General features: G+C 43.2%; 1 protein-coding gene across 1 annotated transcript in view; it reads left to right on the forward strand.

The window, feature by feature from the left end:
• The window catches only part of pex7 (peroxisomal biogenesis factor 7), a 39,663-nt gene that overhangs the window by 11,337 nt on the left and 6,132 nt on the right, over positions 1 to 22,194 (forward strand). The window contains exons 6-9 of the mRNA XM_041860679.2: positions 4,124 to 4,230; positions 4,896 to 5,009; positions 10,116 to 10,171; positions 20,206 to 20,308. Coding sequence (XP_041716613.1) covers positions 4,124 to 4,230; positions 4,896 to 5,009; positions 10,116 to 10,171; positions 20,206 to 20,308 — 380 coding nt within the window. The remainder of the gene's footprint in view (positions 1 to 4,123; positions 4,231 to 4,895; positions 5,010 to 10,115; positions 10,172 to 20,205; positions 20,309 to 22,194) is intronic.

Consider the following 22,194-nt stretch of genomic DNA (forward strand, 5'->3'; position numbering starts at 1 on the left):
CTCTGGAGTCATGAATCACGCTTCACCATCTGGCAGTCTGACGGACAAATCTCTGTTTGGCGGATGCCAGTAGAACGCTACCTGCTCCAATCCGTAGCGCCAACTGTAAAGTTTGTTGGAGGAAGAATAATGGTCTGGGGCTGTTTTTCACGGTTTGGGCTAGGCCCCTTAGTTCCAGTGAAGGGAAATCTTAATGCTCACGATTCTGCCAAACTGAGCAATTGGGGGGAGAAGGGCCTTGGTCAGGGAGGTGACCAAGAACCCGATGGTCACTTTGACAGAGCTTTAGAGTTCCTCTGTGGATGCTGTGAGGATGTTTTTCAGCGGTAGGCACTGGGAGACTAATCAGGATCGAGGGAAAGATGAACGGAGCAGAGTACAGAGAGATCCTTGATGAAAACCTGCTCCAGAGCGCTCAGGACCTCAGACTGGGGTGAAGGTTCATCTTCTAACAGGACAATGACCCTAAGCACACAGCCAAGACAACGCAGGAGTCTCTGAATGTCCTTGAGTGGCCCAGCCAGACCCCAGACTTGAACCTGATCAAACATCTCTGGAGAGACCTGAAAATAGCTGTGTAGCGAAGCTCCCCATCCAACCTGACAGAGCTTGAGAGGATCTGCAGAGAAGAATGGGAGAAACTCCCCAAATACAGGTGTGCCAAGAAGACTCGAGGCTGTAATCTCTGCCAAAGGTGCTTCAACAAAGTACTGAGTAAAGGGTCTGAATACCTATGTAAATTTGATATTTCAGTTTATGGATTTCACATGACTGGGCAGGGGCGCAGCCATGGGTGGAGCCAAGGCTACCCACTGGCGAGCCAGGCCCAGTCAATCAGAATGGCTTATGGTAGTGGAATTAACATTCAATTATCTGGCAAAAGCTCTGGTGGACATTCCTGCAGTCAGCATGCAAATTGCACGCTCCCTCAAAACTTGAGACATCTGTGGCATTGTGTTGTGTGACAAAACTGCACATTTTAGAGTGGCCTTTTATTGTCCCCAACACAAGGTACACCTGTGTAATGATCATGCTGTTTGATCAGTTTTTGATATGCCACACCTGTCAGGTGGATGGATTATCTTGGCAAAGGAGAAATGCTCACTAACCGGGATGTAAACAAATTTGTTCACAACATTTGAGAGAAATAAGCTTTTTGTGCGTATGGAACATTTCTGGGATATTTTATTTCAGCTCATGAAACATGGTACCAACACTTTACATGTTGCGTTTATATTTCTGTTCAGTGTAGTATATCTGTAGAATACGTAGGATAGAATGGTATATGTACAGCAATAGTGAAATAGGATAGGCCTTGACTAGAATACAGTATATACATACAGTTGAAGTCGGAAGTTTACATACACCTTAGCCAAATACATTTAAACTCAGTTTTTCACAATTCCTGACATTTAATTCATTCATTTTTCAACCACTCCACAAATTTCTTGTTAACAAACTATAGTTTTGGCAAGTCGGTTAGGACATCTACTTTGTGCATAACACAAGTAATTTTTCCAACAATTGTTTACAGACAGATTATTTCACTTATAATTCACTGTATCACAATTCCAATGGGTCAGAAGTTTACATACACTAAGTTGACTGTGCCTTTAAACAGCTTGGAAAATTCCAGAAAATGATGTCATGGCTTTAGAAGCTTCTGATAGGCTAATTGACATAATTTGAGTCAATTGGAGGTGTACTTGTGGATGTATTTCAAAGCCTACCTTCAAACTCAGTGCCTCTTTGCTTGACATCATGGGAAAATCAAAAGAAATCAGCCAAGACCTCAGAAAAAAAATTCAAGTCTGGTTCATCCTTGGGAGCAATTTCCAAACGCCTGAAGGTACCACGTTCATCTGTACAAACAATAGTACGCAAGTATAAACACCATGGGACCATGCAGCCGTCATACTGCTCAGGAAGGAGACGCGTTCTGTCTCATAGAGATGAACATACTTTGGTGCGAAAAGTGCAAATCAATCCCAGAACAACAGCAAAGGACCTTGTGAAGACGCTGGAGGAAACAGGTACAAAAGTATCTATATCCACAGTAAAACAAGTCCTATAATGACGTAACCTGAAAGGCCGCTTAGCAAGGAAGAAGGCACTGCTCCAAAACCGCCATAAAAAAGCCAGACTACGGTTTGCAACTTCACATGGGGACAAAGATCAAACTTTTTGGAGAAATGTCCTCTAGTCTGATGAAACAAAAATATAACTTTTTGGCCATAATGACCATCGTTATGTTTGGAGGAAAAAGGGGGTTGCTTGCAAGCCGAAGAACACCATCCCAACCGTGAAGCAGGGGGGTGGCAGCATCATGCTGTGGGGGTGCTTTGCTGCAGGAGGGACTGGTGCACTTCACAAAATAGATGGCATATTGAGGAAGGAGAATTATGTGGATATATTGAAGCAACATCTCAAGACATCACCCAGGAAGTTAAAGTTTGGTCGCAAATGGGTCTTCCAAATGGACAATGACCCCAAGCATACTTCCGAAGTTGTGGCAAAATGGCTTAAGGACAACAAAGTCAAGGTATTGGAGTGGCCATCACAAAGCCCTGACCTCAATCCTATAGAAAATGTGTGGGCAGAACTGAAAAGGCGTATGTGAGCAAGGAGGCCTACAAACCTGACTCAGTTACACCAGGAGGAATGGGCCAAAATTCACCCAACTTATTGTGGGAAGCTTGTGGAAGGCTACCCGAAACGTTTGACCCAAGTTAAACCATTTAAAGGCAATGCTACCAAATACTAATTGAGTGTATGTAAACTTCTGACCCACTGGGAATGTGATGAAAGAAATAAAAGCTGAAATAAATAATTCTCTCTACTATTATTCAGACATTTCACATTCTTAAATTAAAGTGGTGATCCTAACTGACCTAAAACAGGGAATTTTTACCAGGATTATATGTCAGGAATTGTGTAAAACTGAGTTTAAATGTATTTGGCTAAGGTGTATGTAAACTTCCGACTTCAACTGTATTTTTGCTTTGATATTACCTCTTTTTGCTTTGATATTATGGGGTATTGTGTGTAGATTGCTGAGGATTTTTATTTATTTAATCCATTTTAGAATAAGGTTGTAACGTAACATAATGTGGAAAAAGTCAAGGGGTCTGAATACTTTCCAAAGTTCCATGGAAATGACCTTGGGCTGTAGAAGTGTTTTGCTTTGAATAGACCACCTATTCATTATAGAATGTCTAGAGTTAATTTTTTTTTTCAAACCACATGAATCCAGTGCTGATACAGTATGTAAACATATTTCCAATGGAAATGGCAGAGTTAAAAAATAAGTCTTAGTTTCAAATATCACAAATGAATAGACAGTAATAACATACTATTTAAGCCTGTAGATTCATATTTAAGCTGTAGATTTAGGACTAGATGGAGAAACGCTAAAAAAATAGAAATGTAAACCTTGATTTTGCAGTATTGTAGCATGCTGTGGTGTAGTATTGTAAAGGGTGAAATGGTGTGAAGTTGGCATTAGGCTGTGGAGCTGACGCAGCAGGTTTCCACTGAGACGTGTAATAGACACTGAACAGCCTGCCAAGGTCATTCACTGCAGACTGCAAAGGGAGTGGCCTAAAAACCCATTGTTAGAATCTCACCAGGAAGCCCCTTCCAGCTTGGGTCTGAGTGTGCGTGGTAAAGAAAGAGGAAAGAGAGAGGGAGGGAGGATGGAGAGAGGCTAGAGGTAGGGTGGAGGTAGGGAGGGTAGTGAGAGCAGGGGAGAAAGAGAGAGAGAGAGCGGTTGGGGAGCATCTTGTCCAGACCTTCTTAAAATGCTTCCATCTGGCTGTGGTTGTGCCGATAAGTGTCGCAGTCCCTTGGCAGGCAGGGCCACATTCCCCTGTCCCTGATCCTGTATCTGATCCAGGATGAACCAGGGGGAATGGGGGCTGCTGCCTGCCTGCCTTCCTTCTGCTGCGGAGGGAGAACTGGCCCTTGAAATGAGCGTCATGGTCCAAAACCCTATGGTAGATTGTGGGAGGGAGGCTGAGTGTAGGTACAGTTGACTGTGGAACTGTGAGTCATGACTAGAACAACATGGCTACCTGTATCTGTGACCCTTCAACCCTGAATCTAGTCTTGTCTTTGTCACCAGGGGACGGGACGCTGAGAGTGTGGGATGTGAAGACCGGGAGGTGCAGGCTGGCTATCCCAGCCCACAAGGCAGAGATCCTCAGCTGTGACTGGTGCAAATACGATCAGGTACCGTGGTACTTTACTGCAGTACAGCCCCCAACTGTTAAAACCTCAGCACAAAACATTTAATTTGACGCTTGGAAGCAGGAGTTTATGAAGTGGACCTAAAGACATTTAGGTTTAAAATGCCAACGCTTCAATCCATTAATAAAACCCATCCTGGGATTGAGAACAGAGATACTGTACAATCACCTCTGCCACATCCTAGCCTCACTGTCATTGTTATTATTGATATTGCATATTTATATGTGAAAAGACCTCTATAGGTTGAAAAAGGTCTTGTTTCAGCATTTCTTGCCATAAAGATTAATATGTATTTCCCCTAATCATAATTATTGTTGATAAATGCCTGTGTTAGTACAGTATGTACCTTTGGGGCTCCCGAGTGGCGCAGCGGTCTAAGGCACTGCATCTCAGTGTTTGAGGCGTCACTACAGACCCCCTGGTTCGATTCCAGGCTGTATCACAACCGGCCGTGATTGGGAGTCCCATAGGGCGGCGCACAATTGGCCCAGCGTCGTCCGGGTTTGGCCGGTGTAGGCCTTCATTGTAAATAAGAATTTGTTCTTAACTGCCTTGCCTAGTTAAATAAAGGTTAAATATATATATATATATATATTTTTTTATGTACCTTTGGGGGAAAGAAATGACACTGTCTGGGCTGTCCTCAGAATGTGATAGTAACTGGAGCAGTGGACTGTAGCCTGTGTGTGTGGGACCTACGGAATGTCCGGCAGCCTCTGTCACATCTGCTAGGCCATTCCTACGCCATACGAAGAGTAAAGGTAATGTAGCATCCCTTCTCACCCATACACCATCCTAGGGCTGGGCAGTAAACCATATTTTACTATATAACGGTATTGATGCACGGACCGGTTTGGATTTTTACTTTACCTTACATAACGGTATTTCAATATTTGGTTTGTTAGTTTCAAGTTTTAATGTCACATGCACAAGTACAGTGAAATGCCTTTCTTGCAAACTCAATACCCAACAATGTGATAATCAAATCAATGTATTACTAGAACAAAAACACGAGAAATATGAAATACACAATAAAGTTAGTAAGTAAGTAAGCATACTATATACAGGAAATGTTGAAAAAGTCAGATCCAATACCATATTTACATGTGCAGGGATACTGGAGTGATGGAGGTAGATATGTAGAGGTAAGGGGACTAGGCAGCAGGATATAAGATAAACAGAGTAGCAGCAGCTTGTACGTGAGTGGGTGTGTAGAGTCAGTATAAATGTATGTGCATGTTATGTTTGAGTGAGTAAATGATGGAGTGAGTGTTTGTGTGTGTGTAGGGCCCTGTCAGTGTGCATAGAGACAGTGCAAAGATTGAAATAAAAGGTCAATAAAGATACAAGGTAAACTCAGATAGTCCGTGTAGCTATTTATCAGTCGTATTGCTTGGATATAGAAGCTGTTCAAGAGCCTGTTGGTGTCGGACTTGATGCACCGGTACCTCTTGCCGTGCGGCAGCAGAGAAAATAGTCTATGGCTTGAGTGGTTGGGTTCTTTGACGATTTTCCAGGCCTTCTTTTCACACCGCCTGATATAGAGGTCCTGGATGGCAGGGAGCTTGGCCTCAGTGATGTACTGGGCTGTCCGCACCACCCTCTGTAGCGCCATGCGATCGAGGGTGGTGCTATTGCCATACCAAGCAGTGATGCAGCCAGTCAATATGCTCTCAATGGTACAGCTGTAGAACCTTTTCAGGATTTGAGGGCCCATACTAAACTTTTTCAACCTCCTGAGGGGGAAAAGGAACTGTTGCACCTTCTTCACGTGCGTGTATGTTTGGACCATTTTAAGTCTTTAGTGATTTGGACACCGAGGAACTTGGTGCTGTTAAATGTATGAATGTAATAACTGAGTGATGAAACTCGAAAAATGATGCCAATTGTCCGTTCTGTCAGTAAGAGACTGCTAACCGAATGTGCGCATAATGCACTTTTTTGCCATGATTCTTGCCTGTGATGCAGTGCTGGTGCCAAAAGAATTGTGGTGAAAGTAAGAACTGCCATTGAATCCATTGAAAATACTTGGTCATAGACGGGTTGTTTGTTTAGCAACAAAACCGACGCGTGCGCGACTAGGGGGCAAAACAGACAGGGTTGGCTTAGATTGTTGACAAAATGAAAACTTTATTTTGTTTCCGAATGTTTATTGAAAACATAAATACACTTGCACAATGAGCACTTGTTGTCTCTCAAATACATTGTTACAGTTGTTGGTTAGCTAGCTAGCAAAGTTGAGCCATATTAACATTGACATGAAATCAGTCAAAACACCTCAAAACAAGACATGGTATCAAGAACAAGATAAAACTTGCTGAAACGAGCCACCTACGATTCCCCGCATGTCAGCTTCGTCATCGTTGCTAGCTTATGATTCAGAATCATAACAAAGCACGGCTTCCATCCCCATTGATGCGTGCGCATAATTTCCGTGACATTGTCAGACAACTCATCTATAGAGGAGAATAATTATTCTGATAAAGGAAAAGGGACTTTTTCACAAAATAGATGCATACAAAGACAAAACAAATGTGGTACAGTGTGGAAATGATAACACATGAGTGAAGGAAATGCAGAAATAGATGAAAATGCAAAAAAAAGTATTTGTGTTTGAAGTTTGATTAAACATTGTAAAACAATCAGAAGAGAGAAAGCCCTGTTTAAAACCACTTAGAATGTATTTGTTGCCACCCCAGGATCATGCACTACTCATGAAGCATATTTAGAACACATAAAATACTTTCATACCGTCAAAAATGAGAAAGATATCATGATATTATATTCTGCCATATCGTCCAGCCCTACACCATCCTCTCAGTTCCAAGAAAAGGCTTTTCCACTGTGTTAAATTATGTTAGCGAATTGCCAGCTGTTGGAAGCAGGAAACAACTCAGCAATACTCGACAGCACTCCCTCCCTCTTTTTTTCACCTGTCTGCCTAGCAACCTGTTCTGGAAAGATGGTTCTGGTGTGATCAAAGCACTCAGCTGAATGGAGTTAACAAGCGCAGTACAGTACGGTCTGATGGGATCCTAGGCAGCTTTGCAGTACACTGGGCCAGCTCACAGGCCCTGCTGTGGTGACAGCTATAGATTCTCCCCTCCAAGATTTGTTTAATGGATTTTGAGAGAAAGGTGGTGGGTTGGATGGGTCGGTCGACGGGCCCTAGCTACCGTGTCCATCTAACAACCACCAATTAGTCCGATTAAACAGAATTGACTTTACTCTGCCCCCCGACAGATGGACCAGCAAGTGTCTAGACCTCATCGGCCCTCATCACATGATCCATGTGATTCTCACTCCTCTTAACAATGGGGAATCACCCTGCCACACACTTGAACATCACATAATCAGCTAGAGCTAGCTACAACACTATCAGTTGGAAGTCAGGTGTTTTCAGGACAGCTTTTTAGCAGGCGTGGGTAATCAATAGATGCAGGGTGTTCATAGGGGACCTTATCTTGAGGTTTCCAGTGTGTTTGTAAACCTGCCATCAGGTATAGATTTTCTTAAGGCAGCAAGTCTATATGATGTTACAAATATAGCATATCAGCAAGTCTGGGAGGACACTGAAAAGAGTGCTCAAAGTAAATGAAAAAGTGCTTGGCAAATCCCTTGTGCTTACATCATGGAAAGATAATATACTGTAGATACAAGCAGATATTTGATTACTTTCATTTAACTACATCAAAGCCCAAACTGAAAGATGTGTAAAGGTAAAAGTGTTTAGTCATGGTTGTGTGTGTGCCAGCCAATTTCCCCCTCACTAGGGTGACCACATGTCCCGGATTGTGCGGGACAGTCCCGCATTTTGGCCCTTTTTCACCCAACCAAACCAGACTCCCCATTAATTTGATGAGAATTGGCTTTCCAACCTATTTCTTTCGCAGTCACGTTGCGTTTATGACAAGATATATACTCAGTTTATTAGGTACACCTATCTAGTACCGGGTTGGACCCCCCTTTGCCTCCAGAACAGCCTGAATTCTTCAGGGCATGGAAACATTGCTCAATTGGTATCAAGGGACCTAACATGTGCCAGGAAAGATTCCCCACACCATTACACCACTGCCACCAGCCTTTACCGTTGACACCAGGCATGATGGGGCCATGGACTCATGCTGCTTACGCCAAATCCTGACTCTGCCATCAGCATGACGCAACAGGAACCGGGATTTGTCGGACCAGGCAATGTTTTTCCACTCCTCAATTGTCCAGTGTTGGTGATGCGTGCCCACTGGAGCCGCTTCTTCTTGTTTTTAGCTGATAGCAGTGGAACCCGGTGTGGTCGTCTGCTGCAATAGCCCATCCGTGACAAGGACCGACGAGTTGTGCGTTCTGAGATGCGGTTCTGCACACCACTGTTGTACTGCGCTGTTATTTTTTCTGTTTGTGGCCCGCCTGTTAGCTTGCACGATTCTTGCCATTCTCCTTCGACCTCTCATCAACAAGCTGTTTTCGCCCACAGGACTGCCGCTGACTGGATGTTTTTTGTTTGTCGCACCATTCTCAGTAAACCGGCCGTTTCTGAGATACTGGAAACGGCACGCCTGGCACCGACGATCATTCCACACTCAAAGTCGCTTAGCTCACTCGTTTTGCCATTTCTAACATTCAATCGAACAGTAACTGAATGCCTCGATGCCTGTCTCCCTGCTTTATATAGCAAGCCACGGCCACGTGACTCACTGTCTGTAGGAACAAACCATTGTCGTGAACAGGGTGATGTACGTAATAAACTGGCAACTGAGTGTATATCATAAGGATGTGGTACTGGTGATGTTAAACACTTCTCCAATCGTTGTTGATATTTTGCGCAGCGCAAGACGAGACGTAGGCCAATGTCATATCGTCAGCCAATCACATTTGTCAAATCCTTTCGGGCTACATTTCAGCTAAACTTGGAGAGGACAGTTAACTACTTACAAAAAGCATGCTTGTAACGAAGAGCTAACAAAATAAGTAAATAGCCATATTAGAATTAGGTAATTTAGCTATTCAACATATTTGCTGCCACTTAATCCTGTTTTAAAAGTCCCTTCCTGATTGTTTTACATTCCCTGAGACCAACCAGAAATGTTTCCTTGGCCAAATATTCCCAGATTTTCATAAAACAGCCACAAGTGATCTCTCGTTTCTGCATCACCAAATTTTGTGCGAGGCAGAAGAGCAGGCTAAGTGTGCTTCAATCAGGTTGCTCAATGGAGAGGGATTTTTGTTTGTGTGTGTTTATTCATGTAGGCTACACTGTCCGGCAAATGTCCCGCAAAATCATCCAGTTGTCCCGCATGATTGTTTATTTATTTATTTATTTATCCCCTTTTCTTCTCCCCAATTTCATCATATCCAATTACGATCTTGTCTCATCGCTGCAACTCCCCAACGGGCTCAGGAGAGGCGAAGGTCAAGTCTTGCGTCTTCCGAAACATGACCCGCCAAACCGTGCTCCTTAACACCCGCCCGCTTAACCCGGAAGCCAGCCGCTCCAATGTGTCGGAGGAAACACAGTTCAACTGATGACCGAAGTCAGCCTGCAGGCACCCGGCCTGTCACAATAAGTCGCTAGAGCGCGATGAGCCAAGTAAAGCCCCTTCGGCCAAACCCTCCCCTAACCTGGACGACGCTTGGCCAATTGTGCACCGCCCTATGGGACTCCCGGTCACGGCTGGTTGTGACACAGCCTGGGATCGAACTCGGGTCTGTAGTGACGCCTCAAGCACTGCAATGCTGTGCCTTAGACCGCTGCGCCACTCGGGAGGCGCATTTGGGTATTTTAAATGTCACCCTACCCCTCACCTGTTATTTTAAAAAATGACTGTCAAATTTTGCACGTTTATATCGTACTCTTATGGCTTTTCCCACAGTTCTCTCCATTCAACCAGACAGTGTTGGCCTCGTGTTCCTATGACTTCACAGTCAGGTAAGACATTCTAATCATGATTCTGTAATTCTTGTTCAGCTTGTAATGCACACTGAGCCATAATATCCCACTGAATGAACAATGTTTAAAGACAAATGCCGCATTAAAACAAGATTTCATTTGTGACACACATTCAACTATGCAGTGTCAGACCTTTACTAAAACCCATTGGAGTCAGTGAAGCATGATCACTAGATGATACTGTTTCCTGGAAGAAGGGCAATCTCCTGGAACTATTTTTTTTTAAATTACCTCCAGGAACACTCGTGTTTGAGGGGTCTGTAGAAATATGTGTAAAATATGCATGCAAGCAATGGGAAGACCAACTACAATCGTACTATGTTGAGTAGGGTCATAAAATCTGTAATTTCAAGGTAGACTGGTTTATTGTTATTTGGCAATGCATATTCTCAGTCTCAGAGTTTGAATATGTGAGCCTAATTCCCAAACAATGCAGTCAGTCAAGGGTGAGTTGTTTAGTGTCATGCCTCCACCAACAGAACCCCACATAATCAGAGCAGGCATCCCCAGTGCAGCAACAACATGCTAGTCAATCATGACCCATAAATCACTTTTGTGTACCCTGTCGTCTTTTAGAATCATTCCTTGAGACAGAATAAAAAAATCATCCTATGCTATTCTGTACTGAGATCTTATTCTATTCCTCCCGTTTTTTCCAACCTTAGATCTATTTGAATAATGGCAATGATGCCTGTTGAGGTTGATACAGAAAGTTGGGTTTTAAGGTACCCAAGCTGTCTCCTGTTCACAAAGTAATGCGTCTGTATCGGCCATTAAGATCTAGGTATCGCTGGTCGTCCAAAGGGAGGGAAGGTTGTCTTGTAGGGATGGGGGGAAAAAATCGATACATTTTACATATCGGGATATTATTTGTAATTATATTTCGTATCGTTTGGACTATCGCAATATTATTTTTGCGCTAGTTGGCTGTACCTGCACCAAAGCTCATACTATATTTCCCTCATAGCTTGTTCTCCATCTTTTTTTAAATATGGAGCCAATTTGTTGTCTCCACTTTTATTTCCATGTCTGATCAAAACTTGTTTTCTCATGGCTCTCTCTTGTCCTTCTGCAGCAGACATATGGTGAGCAATATGTTTGGAACATCGAATCGCATTAAAATCACAATACATATAGAATTGTGAGAATCGCATTCGGAAAGTATGCAGACCCCTTGACTTTTTCCCCATTTTGTTACGTTACAGCCTTATTCTAAAATTGATTAAATCGTTTTTTTTCCCTCATCAATCTACACACAATACCCCATAATGACAAAGCAAAAACAGGTTTTTAGAACTTTTTGCAAAAAAACAGAGGAAAAAAATAACTGAAATATGACATTTTCATAACTATTCAGACCCTATACTTTGTTGAAGCACCTTTGGCAGCGATTACAGCCTTGAGTCTTCTTGGGTATGACGCTACAAGCTTGGCACACCTTTATTTGGGGGAGTTTCTCCCATTCTTCTCTGCAGATCCTCTCAAGCTCTGTCAGGTTGGATGGGGAGCGTCGCTGCACAGCTATTTTCAGGTCTCTCCAGAGATGTTCGATCGGGTTCAAGTCCGGGCTCTGGCTGGGCCACTCAAGGACATTCAGAGACTTGTCCCGAAGCCACTCCTGCGTTGTCTTGGCTGTGTGCTTAGGGTCGTTGTCCTATTGGAAGGTGAACCTTCGCCCCAGTTTCAGGTCCTGAGCGCTCTTTAGCAGGTTTTCATCAAGGATCTCTCTGTACTTTGCTCCGCTCATCTTTCCCTCGATCCTGACTAGTCTCCCAGTCCCTGCCGCTGAAAAACATCCCCACAGCATGATGCTGCCACCACCATGCTTCACCGTAGGGATGGTGCCAAGTTTCCTCCAGACGTGACGCTTGGCATTCAGGCCAAAGAGTTCAATCTTGGTTTCATAAGACCAGATAATCTTGTTTCTCATGGTCTGAGAGTCCTTTAGGTGCCTTTTGGCAAACTCCAAGCGGGTCATGTGCCTTTTACTAAGTAGTGGCTTCCGTCTGGCCACTCTACCATAAAGGCCTGATTGGTGGAGTGCTGCAGAGATGGTTGTCCTTCTGGAAGGTTCTCCCATCTCCACAGAGGAACTCTGGAGCTCTTTCAGAGTGACCATCGGGTTCTTGGTCACCTCCCTGACCAAGGCCCTTCTCCCCCGATTGCTTAGTTTGGAAGAGTCTTGGTGGTTCCAAACTTCTTCCATTTAAGAATGATGGAGGCCACTGTGTTCTTGGGGTCCTTCAACGCTGCAGACATTTTTTGGTACCCTTCCCCAGATCTGTGCCTGGACACAATCCTGTCTCGGAGCTCTACGGACAATTATTTCGACCTCATGGCTTGGTTTTTGCGCTGACATGCACTGTCAACTGTGGGACCTTATATAGACAGGTGTGTGCCTTACCAAATCATGTCCAATCAATTGAATTTACCACAGGTGGACTCCAATCAAGATGTAGAAACATCTCAAGGATGATCAATGGAAACAGGATGCACCTGAGCTCAATTTCGAGTCTCATAGCAAAGGGTCTGAATACTTATGTAAATAAGGTATTTCCGTGCTTTGATATTATGGAGTATTGCACTGTATGTGTTCCATAGAAATGGCCTTGGGCAGTAGAAGTGTTTTGCTTTGAATAGACCACCTATTCATTATAGAATGTCTAGTTTTTTTTTTGTTTTGTTTTTTTGTTTTTTTTACCACATGAATGTCATTATGGGGTATTGTGTGTAGATTAATGAGGGGGAAAAAATATTGACAAAATTTTCGAATAAGGCTGTAACATAACAAAATGTGGAGAAAGGGAAGGGATCTCAGTACTTTCCGAATGCACTGTATCGTATCGGCACCTAAGTATCGTGATCGTATAGTGAGGTCCCTGGCAATTCCCAGCCCTATTGTCTTGTGTATCTGGTGGGGAAAAGTTGTATTGTCACATACACTGCAGTGAAATGTGTTGTTTTACAGGGTCAGCCATTGTAGTATGGCACGGTAGTGGAACAAAGTAGGGTTAAGTGCCTTGCTCAAGGGCACATCGACAGAGTTTTCACGTTGTCGGCTCGGGTATTCGAAACAGCAACCTTTCGATTACTGGCCCAATGCTCTAACCGCTAGGCTACCTGCCGCCGTGTACAGTGCAGTGTTCAGTGGGCTGGTTGGCTGGTTGGCTGCTGAGGTTTGGACCAGCGCCAGCCTGACTTTTATTGATCTGGTCTGGGCCAAGACTGCCTTGTTTAATTCAGGCAGATTACTGTGGTGGTGTATTTCATTACAAAAATCACTCTAACTCTCCCTCACTACACAAATACATTTTATGCGACACCAGTCTTCTTCATGCCCATCCAAAACCAGCCTTAACTTGTTGTTTGATGTCCGAATCGAGTCAATTGCTCTCGTGTGAAAAAACTAAAAGAATTTTTTTTTTGGGGGGTGGAGGATAAACACAGTTTTTCTCTCTCTCTGATTGTGTGGAAAACTTGGTCTCTTTGTTGACGACTTGGTTGCATCTGTCTGACAGAAAGTTATGCCATGTTACTCAAGTGCCCTTAGGTAAAACATAAGTAACACACTTGCCACTGATCGGGCTTACCAAATAAAAACTTCCCACCCAGGAATTAGTCGTTTTTGGGAGGTTTTCTTCGGTATGCCATCACTGGATTACTGTCATACTGTTTGGTGAAGGCCTACCTGAACTACACTCTAAAAAGTAAAGGTTCCTGGAGGATCCTTTAGGGGTTCTTCCAATTGAAACTGTGGGGGAACCCCTATAAGTTATTGAGAGTGTGGACAGGTGTCTTTTATACAGGTAACGAGTTCAAACAGGTGCAGTTAATACAGGTAATGAGTGGAGAACAGGAGGGCTTCTTAAAGAAAAACTAACAGGTCTGTGAGAGCCGGAATTCTTACTTGTTGGTAGGTGATCAAATACTTATGTCATGCAATAAAATGCAAATTAATTACTTAAAAATTATACAATGTGATTTCCTGGATTTTTGTTTTAGATTCCGTCTCTCACAGTTGAAGTGTACCTATGATAAAAATTACAGACCTCTACATGCTTTGTACAGTGGGGAAAAAAAGTATTTAGTCAGCCACCAATTGTGCAAGTTCTCCCACTTAAAAAGATGAGAGATGCCTGTAATTTTCATCATAGGTACACGTCAACTATGACAGACAAAATAAGAAAAAAATATCCAGAAAATCACATTGTAGGATTTTTAATGAATTTATTTGCAAATGATGGTGGAAAATAAGTATTTGGTCAATAACAAAAGTTTCTCAATACTTTGTTATATACCCTTTGTTGGCAATGACACAGGTCAAACGTTTTCTGTAAGTCTTCACAAGGTTTTCACACACTGTTGCAGGTATTTTGGCCCATTCCTCCATGCAGATCTCCTCTAGAGCAGTTATGTTTTGGGGCTGTCGCTGGGCAACACGGACTTTTAACTCCCTCCAAAGATTTTCTATGGGGTTGAGATCTGGAGACTGGCTAGGCCACTCCAGGACCTTGAAATGCTTCTTACGAAGCCACTCCTTCATTGCCCGGGCGGTGTGTTTGGGATCATTGTCATGCTGAAAGACCCAGCCACGTTTCATCTTCAATGCCCTTGCTGATGGAAGGAGGTTTTCACTCAAAATCTCACGATACATGGCCCCATTCATTCTTTCCTTTACACAGATCAGTCGTCCTGGTCCCTTTGCAGAAAAACAGCCCCAAAGCATGATGTTTCCACCCCCATGCTTCACAGTAGGTATGGTGTTCTTTGGATGCAACTCAGCATTCTTTGTCCTCCAAACACGACGAGTTGAGTTTTTACCAAAAAGTTATATTTTGGTTTCATCTGACCATTTGACATTCTCCCAATCCTCTTCTGGATCATCCAAATGCACTCTAGCAAACTTCAGACGGGCCTGGACATGTACTGGCTTAAGCAGGGGGACACGTCTGGCACTGCAGGATTTGAGTCCCTGGCGGCATAGTGTGTTACTGATGGTAGGCTTTGTTACTTTGGTCCCAGCTCTCTGCAGGTCATTCACTAGGTCCCCCCGTGTGGTTCTGGGATTTTTGCTCACCGTTCTTGTGATCATTTTGACCCCACGGGGTGAGATCTTGCGTGGAGCCCCAGATCGAGGGAGATTATCAGTGGTCTTGTATGTCTTCCATTTCCTAATAATTGCTCCCACAGTTGATTTCTTCAAACCAAGCTGCTTACCTATTGCAGATTCAGTCTTCCCAGCCTGGTGCAGGTCTACAATTTTGTTTCTGGTGTCTTTTGACAGGTCTTTGGTCTTGGCCATAGTGGAGTTTGGAGTGTGACTGTTTGAGGTTGTGGACAGGTGTCTTTTATACTGATAACAAGTTCAAACAGGTGCCATTAATACAGGTAACGAGTGGAGGACAGAGGAGCCTCTTAAAGAAGAAGTTACAGGTCTGTGAGAGCCAGAAATCTTGCTTGTTTGTAGGTGACCAAATACTTATTTTCCACCATAATTTGCAAATAAATTCATTAAAAATCCTACAATGTGATTTTCTGGGAAAAAAATTCTCAATTTCTCTGTCATAGTTGACGTGTACCTATGATGAAAATTACAGGCCTCTCTCATCTTTTTAAGTGGGAGAACTTGCACAATTGGTGGCTGACTAAATACTTTTTTTCCCCACTGTAAGTAGGAAAACCTGCAAAATCGGCATTGTATCAAATACTTGTTCTCCCCACTGTATGCACGCAACACTTTTTCGTTGTTTATTTTTTTGAATTTTTTTAAACAAGTTATTTTTTCATTTCACTTCACCAATTTCGACTATTTTGTGTATGTCCATTACATGAAATCCAAATAAAAATCAATTTAAATGACAGTTTGTAATGCAACAAATAGGAAAAACGCCAAGGGGGATGAATACTTTTGCAAGGCACTGTACATATTCTTAACTCTTTGTTGATTGATATCCATTGAATTGTATCCATTTTCTGTTTTAGAAAGATTTGCACAAATATGAAAAGATAGATGGTATCATCATAAAACAATATCAATTTAGATCATACAAGGGACAAACCTTACCTTTAAATTTAGGAGATCTTGACATTTGTCAGTTAAGTGCCTGCACCTGCAGTCCTTTCAAATTCAAATCCAAATGTTTCGGTTGGGCAGTTAGGTTCCTGCAAGAACCCCACCAACTATTGAGGTTCCTCGATGAACCCCACCTCCTATGGGGTTCTTGGAAGAACCTTTTGGGGGCAATTTTCAGTGCCAAGAACCCTAAGGTTCTTCGAAGAACTTTGAGGATCTTAGAAGAACCCTTGTTGAACCCCTAAACTATTCTATCTGCTATTCACTCTTCACTTCCCTTGACTTGGCTTTTTGTTTCCCATGTCACGTGAAAGTCAGTGGCTATGGGAAAGCCCCTCCATATTTGATTACCCCTTGTCCCACACTGGTGCCTCTGTGCTCCTATAGCTCTAGACACACAGAGCAGGATCATGAGTCTCTCACTGAATTTCAGTCTCAAGACTCAGTTATAATAATTAGGTCATTCCACCAATTCGGTGCCTTTTGAGAATTGTAACTTTGTCCAAATAAACTTTAGATTTCACCTAATTTTTACATTCTGTCATAAAGAGCGCATGTTTAACTTACTTAAAAACACTTTTTCCCAGCTCAAGAGGTTCTAGAAAAAAAATACCAGTAAGTGCCAAATAAAGTAACAGTGTTGACAGTAACAGAGTTGATGATTTCTTCTTAAATCAGCCATAAATCCCATTGTGACAAGGGGAATGGAAGCGTATTGTGTGCAACGTGGAGTGGCAATTGAATGCAAGCTTGACAAAAAAAAGTTCAAAACAATTTTTTGCCTGTCTATCTATGGGTAACAGAGTTGTGTTATGCTCGACCCACTCAGTTTTCCACCACAAAATACCAGAACATGGCCAAAAAAGGGTAGAACCAGCTCACCTGCTTTTACACTATGATTTGACTATTAGAGGTTCAATGTTTTTTTTGTTTTTTTAAGGAATCGTTTCACCATATTCAATCGAAAATTAAGTTCCTTAAAATGAGGGACAGACGTAAATTAATCACTAATCACATGAAATAAATAAGCATCTCCAGAAATGACTTTGTCAAAGCAACAAAATAACAATTTACAATGATGGTAAAACTTGGAGCATTTTGAGATTGTGGTTTAAAATCTTCCTAGAAGTGACACATGGTTGGGGGACATGTCAAAATGCAGAATTTTGGCACTTTACCAAGCCTTTATTCATATTACAAATCCGATTCATAGAATCTTCCATATTGTCTATATTAAAAGGCACTTCATTTAATATAACAGGCTTTTAAAATGCAATATGGTGCACAATTTCTACTTAAAATATCAAAGGGACGCAAAGGGCACTTTTTTTGTGTAACAACCCAATTGTGTTGTGCTGGCCTGTACACGTGTGGGAGAAATTATCAGTTATCATTCAGATTTATATATGATATGGGTTACTGACCGGATATTTAACCAGAATTGTCAGTGTAACTCAAGACCACGTTAGCCTACAGAGCTAATAAATAAATATAGCCTAAGTCTACGTACATATGACTGGGTAAACTCATAGATCAATACTGTTTAATGCAGAGCGTGTTAAGCCATGGGAACATGTTGTTGTGTCATATTCAGGGAAGAAACCAGGTAATTATTTCTGGCACTGCACTGCATCGATCACCTATACTTTAAAGGTAATTAACAGAAATGATTTTCCTTAGAACGTCATCGCACTGCTGAACAAAAGGTTTGTTTTGCTATAGATTAAAAAAACACGGCCATGCCTTGTGTGTCATGTATGTACTGTCCATTCATTACAGGCATGGGACTGGGTAGAGGCGATGGCACCTGTTGTAACGTAGACCTCATCCCAGGCCTCTGTTTACTCACCACAAGTCATGTTTGGGTGTCTTTAGAATTCTGCCAGGTCCTGGTGTTTACATGAGATTAGGTGTCCTGTTTGACTCACAGCATTAGGTGAGGTAGGGTTGCCATGGTGGGCTCTGTTCATTCAGGAGTGTTGGGACAGAAGGTAAATGATGCGCTGGCCGCTGCCTCCTGTTATTGTAGGGCTAATTAGAGCAGGATATTGCCTCACCTGAATTAGCCTGAACGCTGGCTGGATATTGTGGGAGGAACGAGAAGGAGAGCCATCTACAGTACCTGAGCTAGAACGCGTCGCCACTGGGCCTGGATCTGACTAACTGTTTGTTCCCACAGAAACGTAATGAGTGTGAGTTATGAAGATGGATCGTGTCGTCTTTTGAGTCCTACTGACACTACTCTCTTGAAGTGAATGGGGTGGTACACCTGCTCGTCGAACATTTCATTCCAAAATCATGGGCATTAATATGGAGTTGGCCCCCTCTCTGCTGCTATAACAGCCTGCACTCTGCTGGGAAGGCTTTCCACTAGATGTTGTAACATTGTTGCAGGGACTTGCTTCACTTCAGCCACAAGAGCATTAATGAGGTCGGGAACTGATGTCGGGCGATTAGGCCTGGCTCGCAGTCGGCGTTCCAATTCATTCCAAAAGTGTTTGATGGGGTTAAGGTCAGGGCTCTGTGCAGGCCAGTCAAGTTCTTCCACACTGATCTCGACAAACCATTTCTGTATGGACCTCACTTTGTGCACAGTGGCATTGTCATGCTGAAACAGGAAAGGGTCTTCCCCAAACTGTTGCCACAAAGTTGGAAGCACAGAATCGTCTAGAATGTCATTGTATGCTGTAGCGTTAAGATTCCCTTCACTGGAACTAAGGGGCCTAGCCCGAACCATGAAAAACAGCCCCAGACCATTATTCCTACTCCACCAAACTTTACAGTTGGCACTATGCATTCGGGCACGTAGCTTTCTCCTGGCATCCGCCAAACCCATATTCATCCGTCGGACTGCCAGATGGTGAAGAGTGATTCCTCACTCCAGAGAACGCGTTTCCACTGCTCTTAGGCTTGTGTGCTGCTGCTCGGCCATGGAAACTCATTTCATGAAGCTCCCGACGAACAGTTCTTGTGCTGATGTTGCTTTCAGAGGCAGTTTGGAACTCGGTAGTGAGTGTTGCAACCGAAGACAGACGATTTTTACGCGCTACGCTCTTCAGCACACGGCGGTCCGTTCTGTGAGCTTGTGTGGCCTACCACTTCGCGACTGAGCCGTTGTTGCTCCTAGACGTTTCCACTTCACAAAACAGCACTTACAGTTGACCGGGGCAGCTCTAGCAGGGCAGAAATTTGATGAACTGACTTGTTGGAAAGGTGGCATCCTATGACGGTGCCACGTTGAAAGTCACTGAGCTCTTGAGTAAGGCCATTCTACTGCCAATGTGTGTCTATGGAGATTGCATGGCTGTGTGCTCGATTTTATACACCTGTCAGCAACGGGTGTGGCTGAAATAGCCGAATCCACTAATTTGAAAGGGTGTCCACATACTTTTGTAAATATAGTGTACGTACTGTAGACACTAAAAGGCGGAAGCCTTGTTCTCTTTGTGGATCTGTTTTATTCTTCTGTTGAACACCGATCTATCATTTAGACTAGAGAACACTCAACACATATTTTATTTTCCGAGGCTAATTTCCAAGTTTGTTTTCATCATCCGCATTGTTTTCACAAACCTCTTATTTCCTTTGACTCTAATGCTCTAAGTGTATTCTCTCTTGAATGCAATCCTACCTGTTAACATCCAATGGGCTCCAGTCCCACAGTGCAGTTACAGTATAGGAGAGGCCTAGTGCTGATTGACACTAACAGCTCTCTTTCTATAATAACTCTAAATGACTGACTCCCCTGGCACACATAAATAGGCCCGGAGTATTTTCAAAAGAAATAATTTAATTACATTTGCTAAGTGGATCAGTCTGGTGTGCGCTGCGTCAGGGCTTTGAGCCATCGCCCCGGCCGTCAGAAGGGGAATGAGGGAGAAACGGCCTTTCAATTAGTGTGATTGCCTCATGTTGTGTTGGGCTGCGTCTGCTTCCACAGGCTCTGGGACTACTCCAGGACAGAGCAGCCGCTGCTGGAGACGCTGGAGCACCACTCAGAGTTCGTCTGTGGCCTGGACTTCAACCTGCACATCCCCAACCAGGTAACACATGCCTGTCTGTCCCAGTATCGTTTAACTATCATCTCACTGGCCCATGCATTTATCTCAGCCACAGGGCTCAGCCATTGGACCCAACCTCTGTGGAAAAAATCGCTACTAGAGGTTCCGATGCAGCGACGTAACACCATAGCAGACACTTACCCCTGCAGGCCCAGCACTTTCACTTAGAGAAAAACTCTCAAACACTACTTCTGCCTTTTCCTGAGGTATATGTTGTACTGAAGAAAACTGTTGCGTAGAGTAAATGTATCCTTATACAGTACACTGCAATGCAGTTCTATCTATCAGTCTGTCTTACAGTAGCCAGCATCCATGAATTAAATTCTCCAGTCACATTCTCCCTCACAAATTGTTTGATATCAGTCCAGCTATCAATATAGCAGAGGAACCATATAATTGAAAACATCACTCTCACGTCTTCTTATTCCTACCCCGTACCTAGCCTCTAGTGTTGGGTCTCTCATGGCTGTTTACATTGTTCAGCCTGAGAGGACTGGAAAAATAGACTGATAGGATGTAATAAGCTCTATTGTAAAGGCTAGTCATTACTGGGGATGTCATTATTCACATGACGCTGATAGCCTGCCTGTATTATTCTCTGGAAAAAGCCTGTCACGCACAATCTGGCGTAAATACGACTGTGAGTGTGCAGTGTCCACGGAGGATGGGGATCTACACAAACCGAACAAACACACATTCCTGGAAACTTTTGAAGTTTACCAGTAAACTACCAGAATCCGGGTATCTTTCAAGGATTTGATGTAATCTATCACAAGACATCTATATTTAGGATCATGTTTTACAGCTTTGTCATTCTTAATTTTTTCTTATTTAATTATTTCATATATTTGATATGTGATAAAGCCACACAGAGGGCCAGAGATTATTACAGACACCTGTGGTCATCTGAAATACCCAAAAGGGCCACTTGATATCTTGTGATAACTTTGAAAGTTTCCAGGAACGTGTGTTTGTTCGGTTTGTGTAGATCCCCAGCCTCCGTGGACACTGCACACCCCACAGTCGTATTTACGCCAGATTGTGTGTGACAGGCTTTTTCGAGAGAATATATATATATTTAGTTGTTGGCTGCTAGTTGTTGGCTGCTTTTCCTTCACTCTGTGGTCCGACTCATCCCAAACCATCTCAATTGGGTTGAGGTCGGGTGATTGTGGAGGCCAGGTCATCTGATGCAGCACTCCATCACTCTCCTTCTTGGTAAAATATCCCTTACACAGCCTGGAGGTGTGTTTTGGGTCATTGTCCTGTTGAAACACAAATGATAGTCCCACTAAGCGCAAACCAGATGTGATGGCGTATTGCTGCAGAATGCTGTGGTAGCCATGCTGGTTAAGTGTGCCTTGAATTCTAAATAAATCACAGACAATGTCACCAGCAAAGCACCATCACACCTCCTCCTCCATGCTTCACGGTGGGAACCACACATGCAGAGATCATCCGTTCACCCACACCGCCTCTCACAAAGACACGGCGGTTGGAACCAAAAATCTCACATTTCGATTCCAGACCAAAGGACACATTTCCTCCGGTCTAATGTCCATTGCTCGTGTTTCTTGGCCCAAGCAAGTCTCTTATTATTATTGGTGTCCTTTAGTAGTGGTTTCTTTGCAGCAATTCGACCATGAAGGCCTGATTCACACGGTCTCCTCTGAACAGTTGATGTTGGGATGTGTCTGTTACTTGAACTCTGTGAAGCATTTATTTGGGCTGCAATTTCTGAGGCTGGTAACTCTAATGAACTTATCCTCTGCAGCAGAGGTAACTCTGGGTCTTCCTCATGAGAGCCAGTTTCATCATAACGCTTGATGGTTTTTGTGACTGTACTTGAAGAAACTTTCAAAGTTCTT

This window comes from Coregonus clupeaformis, chromosome 33, assembly GCF_020615455.1.
Source record: "Coregonus clupeaformis isolate EN_2021a chromosome 33, ASM2061545v1, whole genome shotgun sequence".
Taxonomy (NCBI): Eukaryota; Metazoa; Chordata; class Actinopteri; order Salmoniformes; family Salmonidae; genus Coregonus; species Coregonus clupeaformis.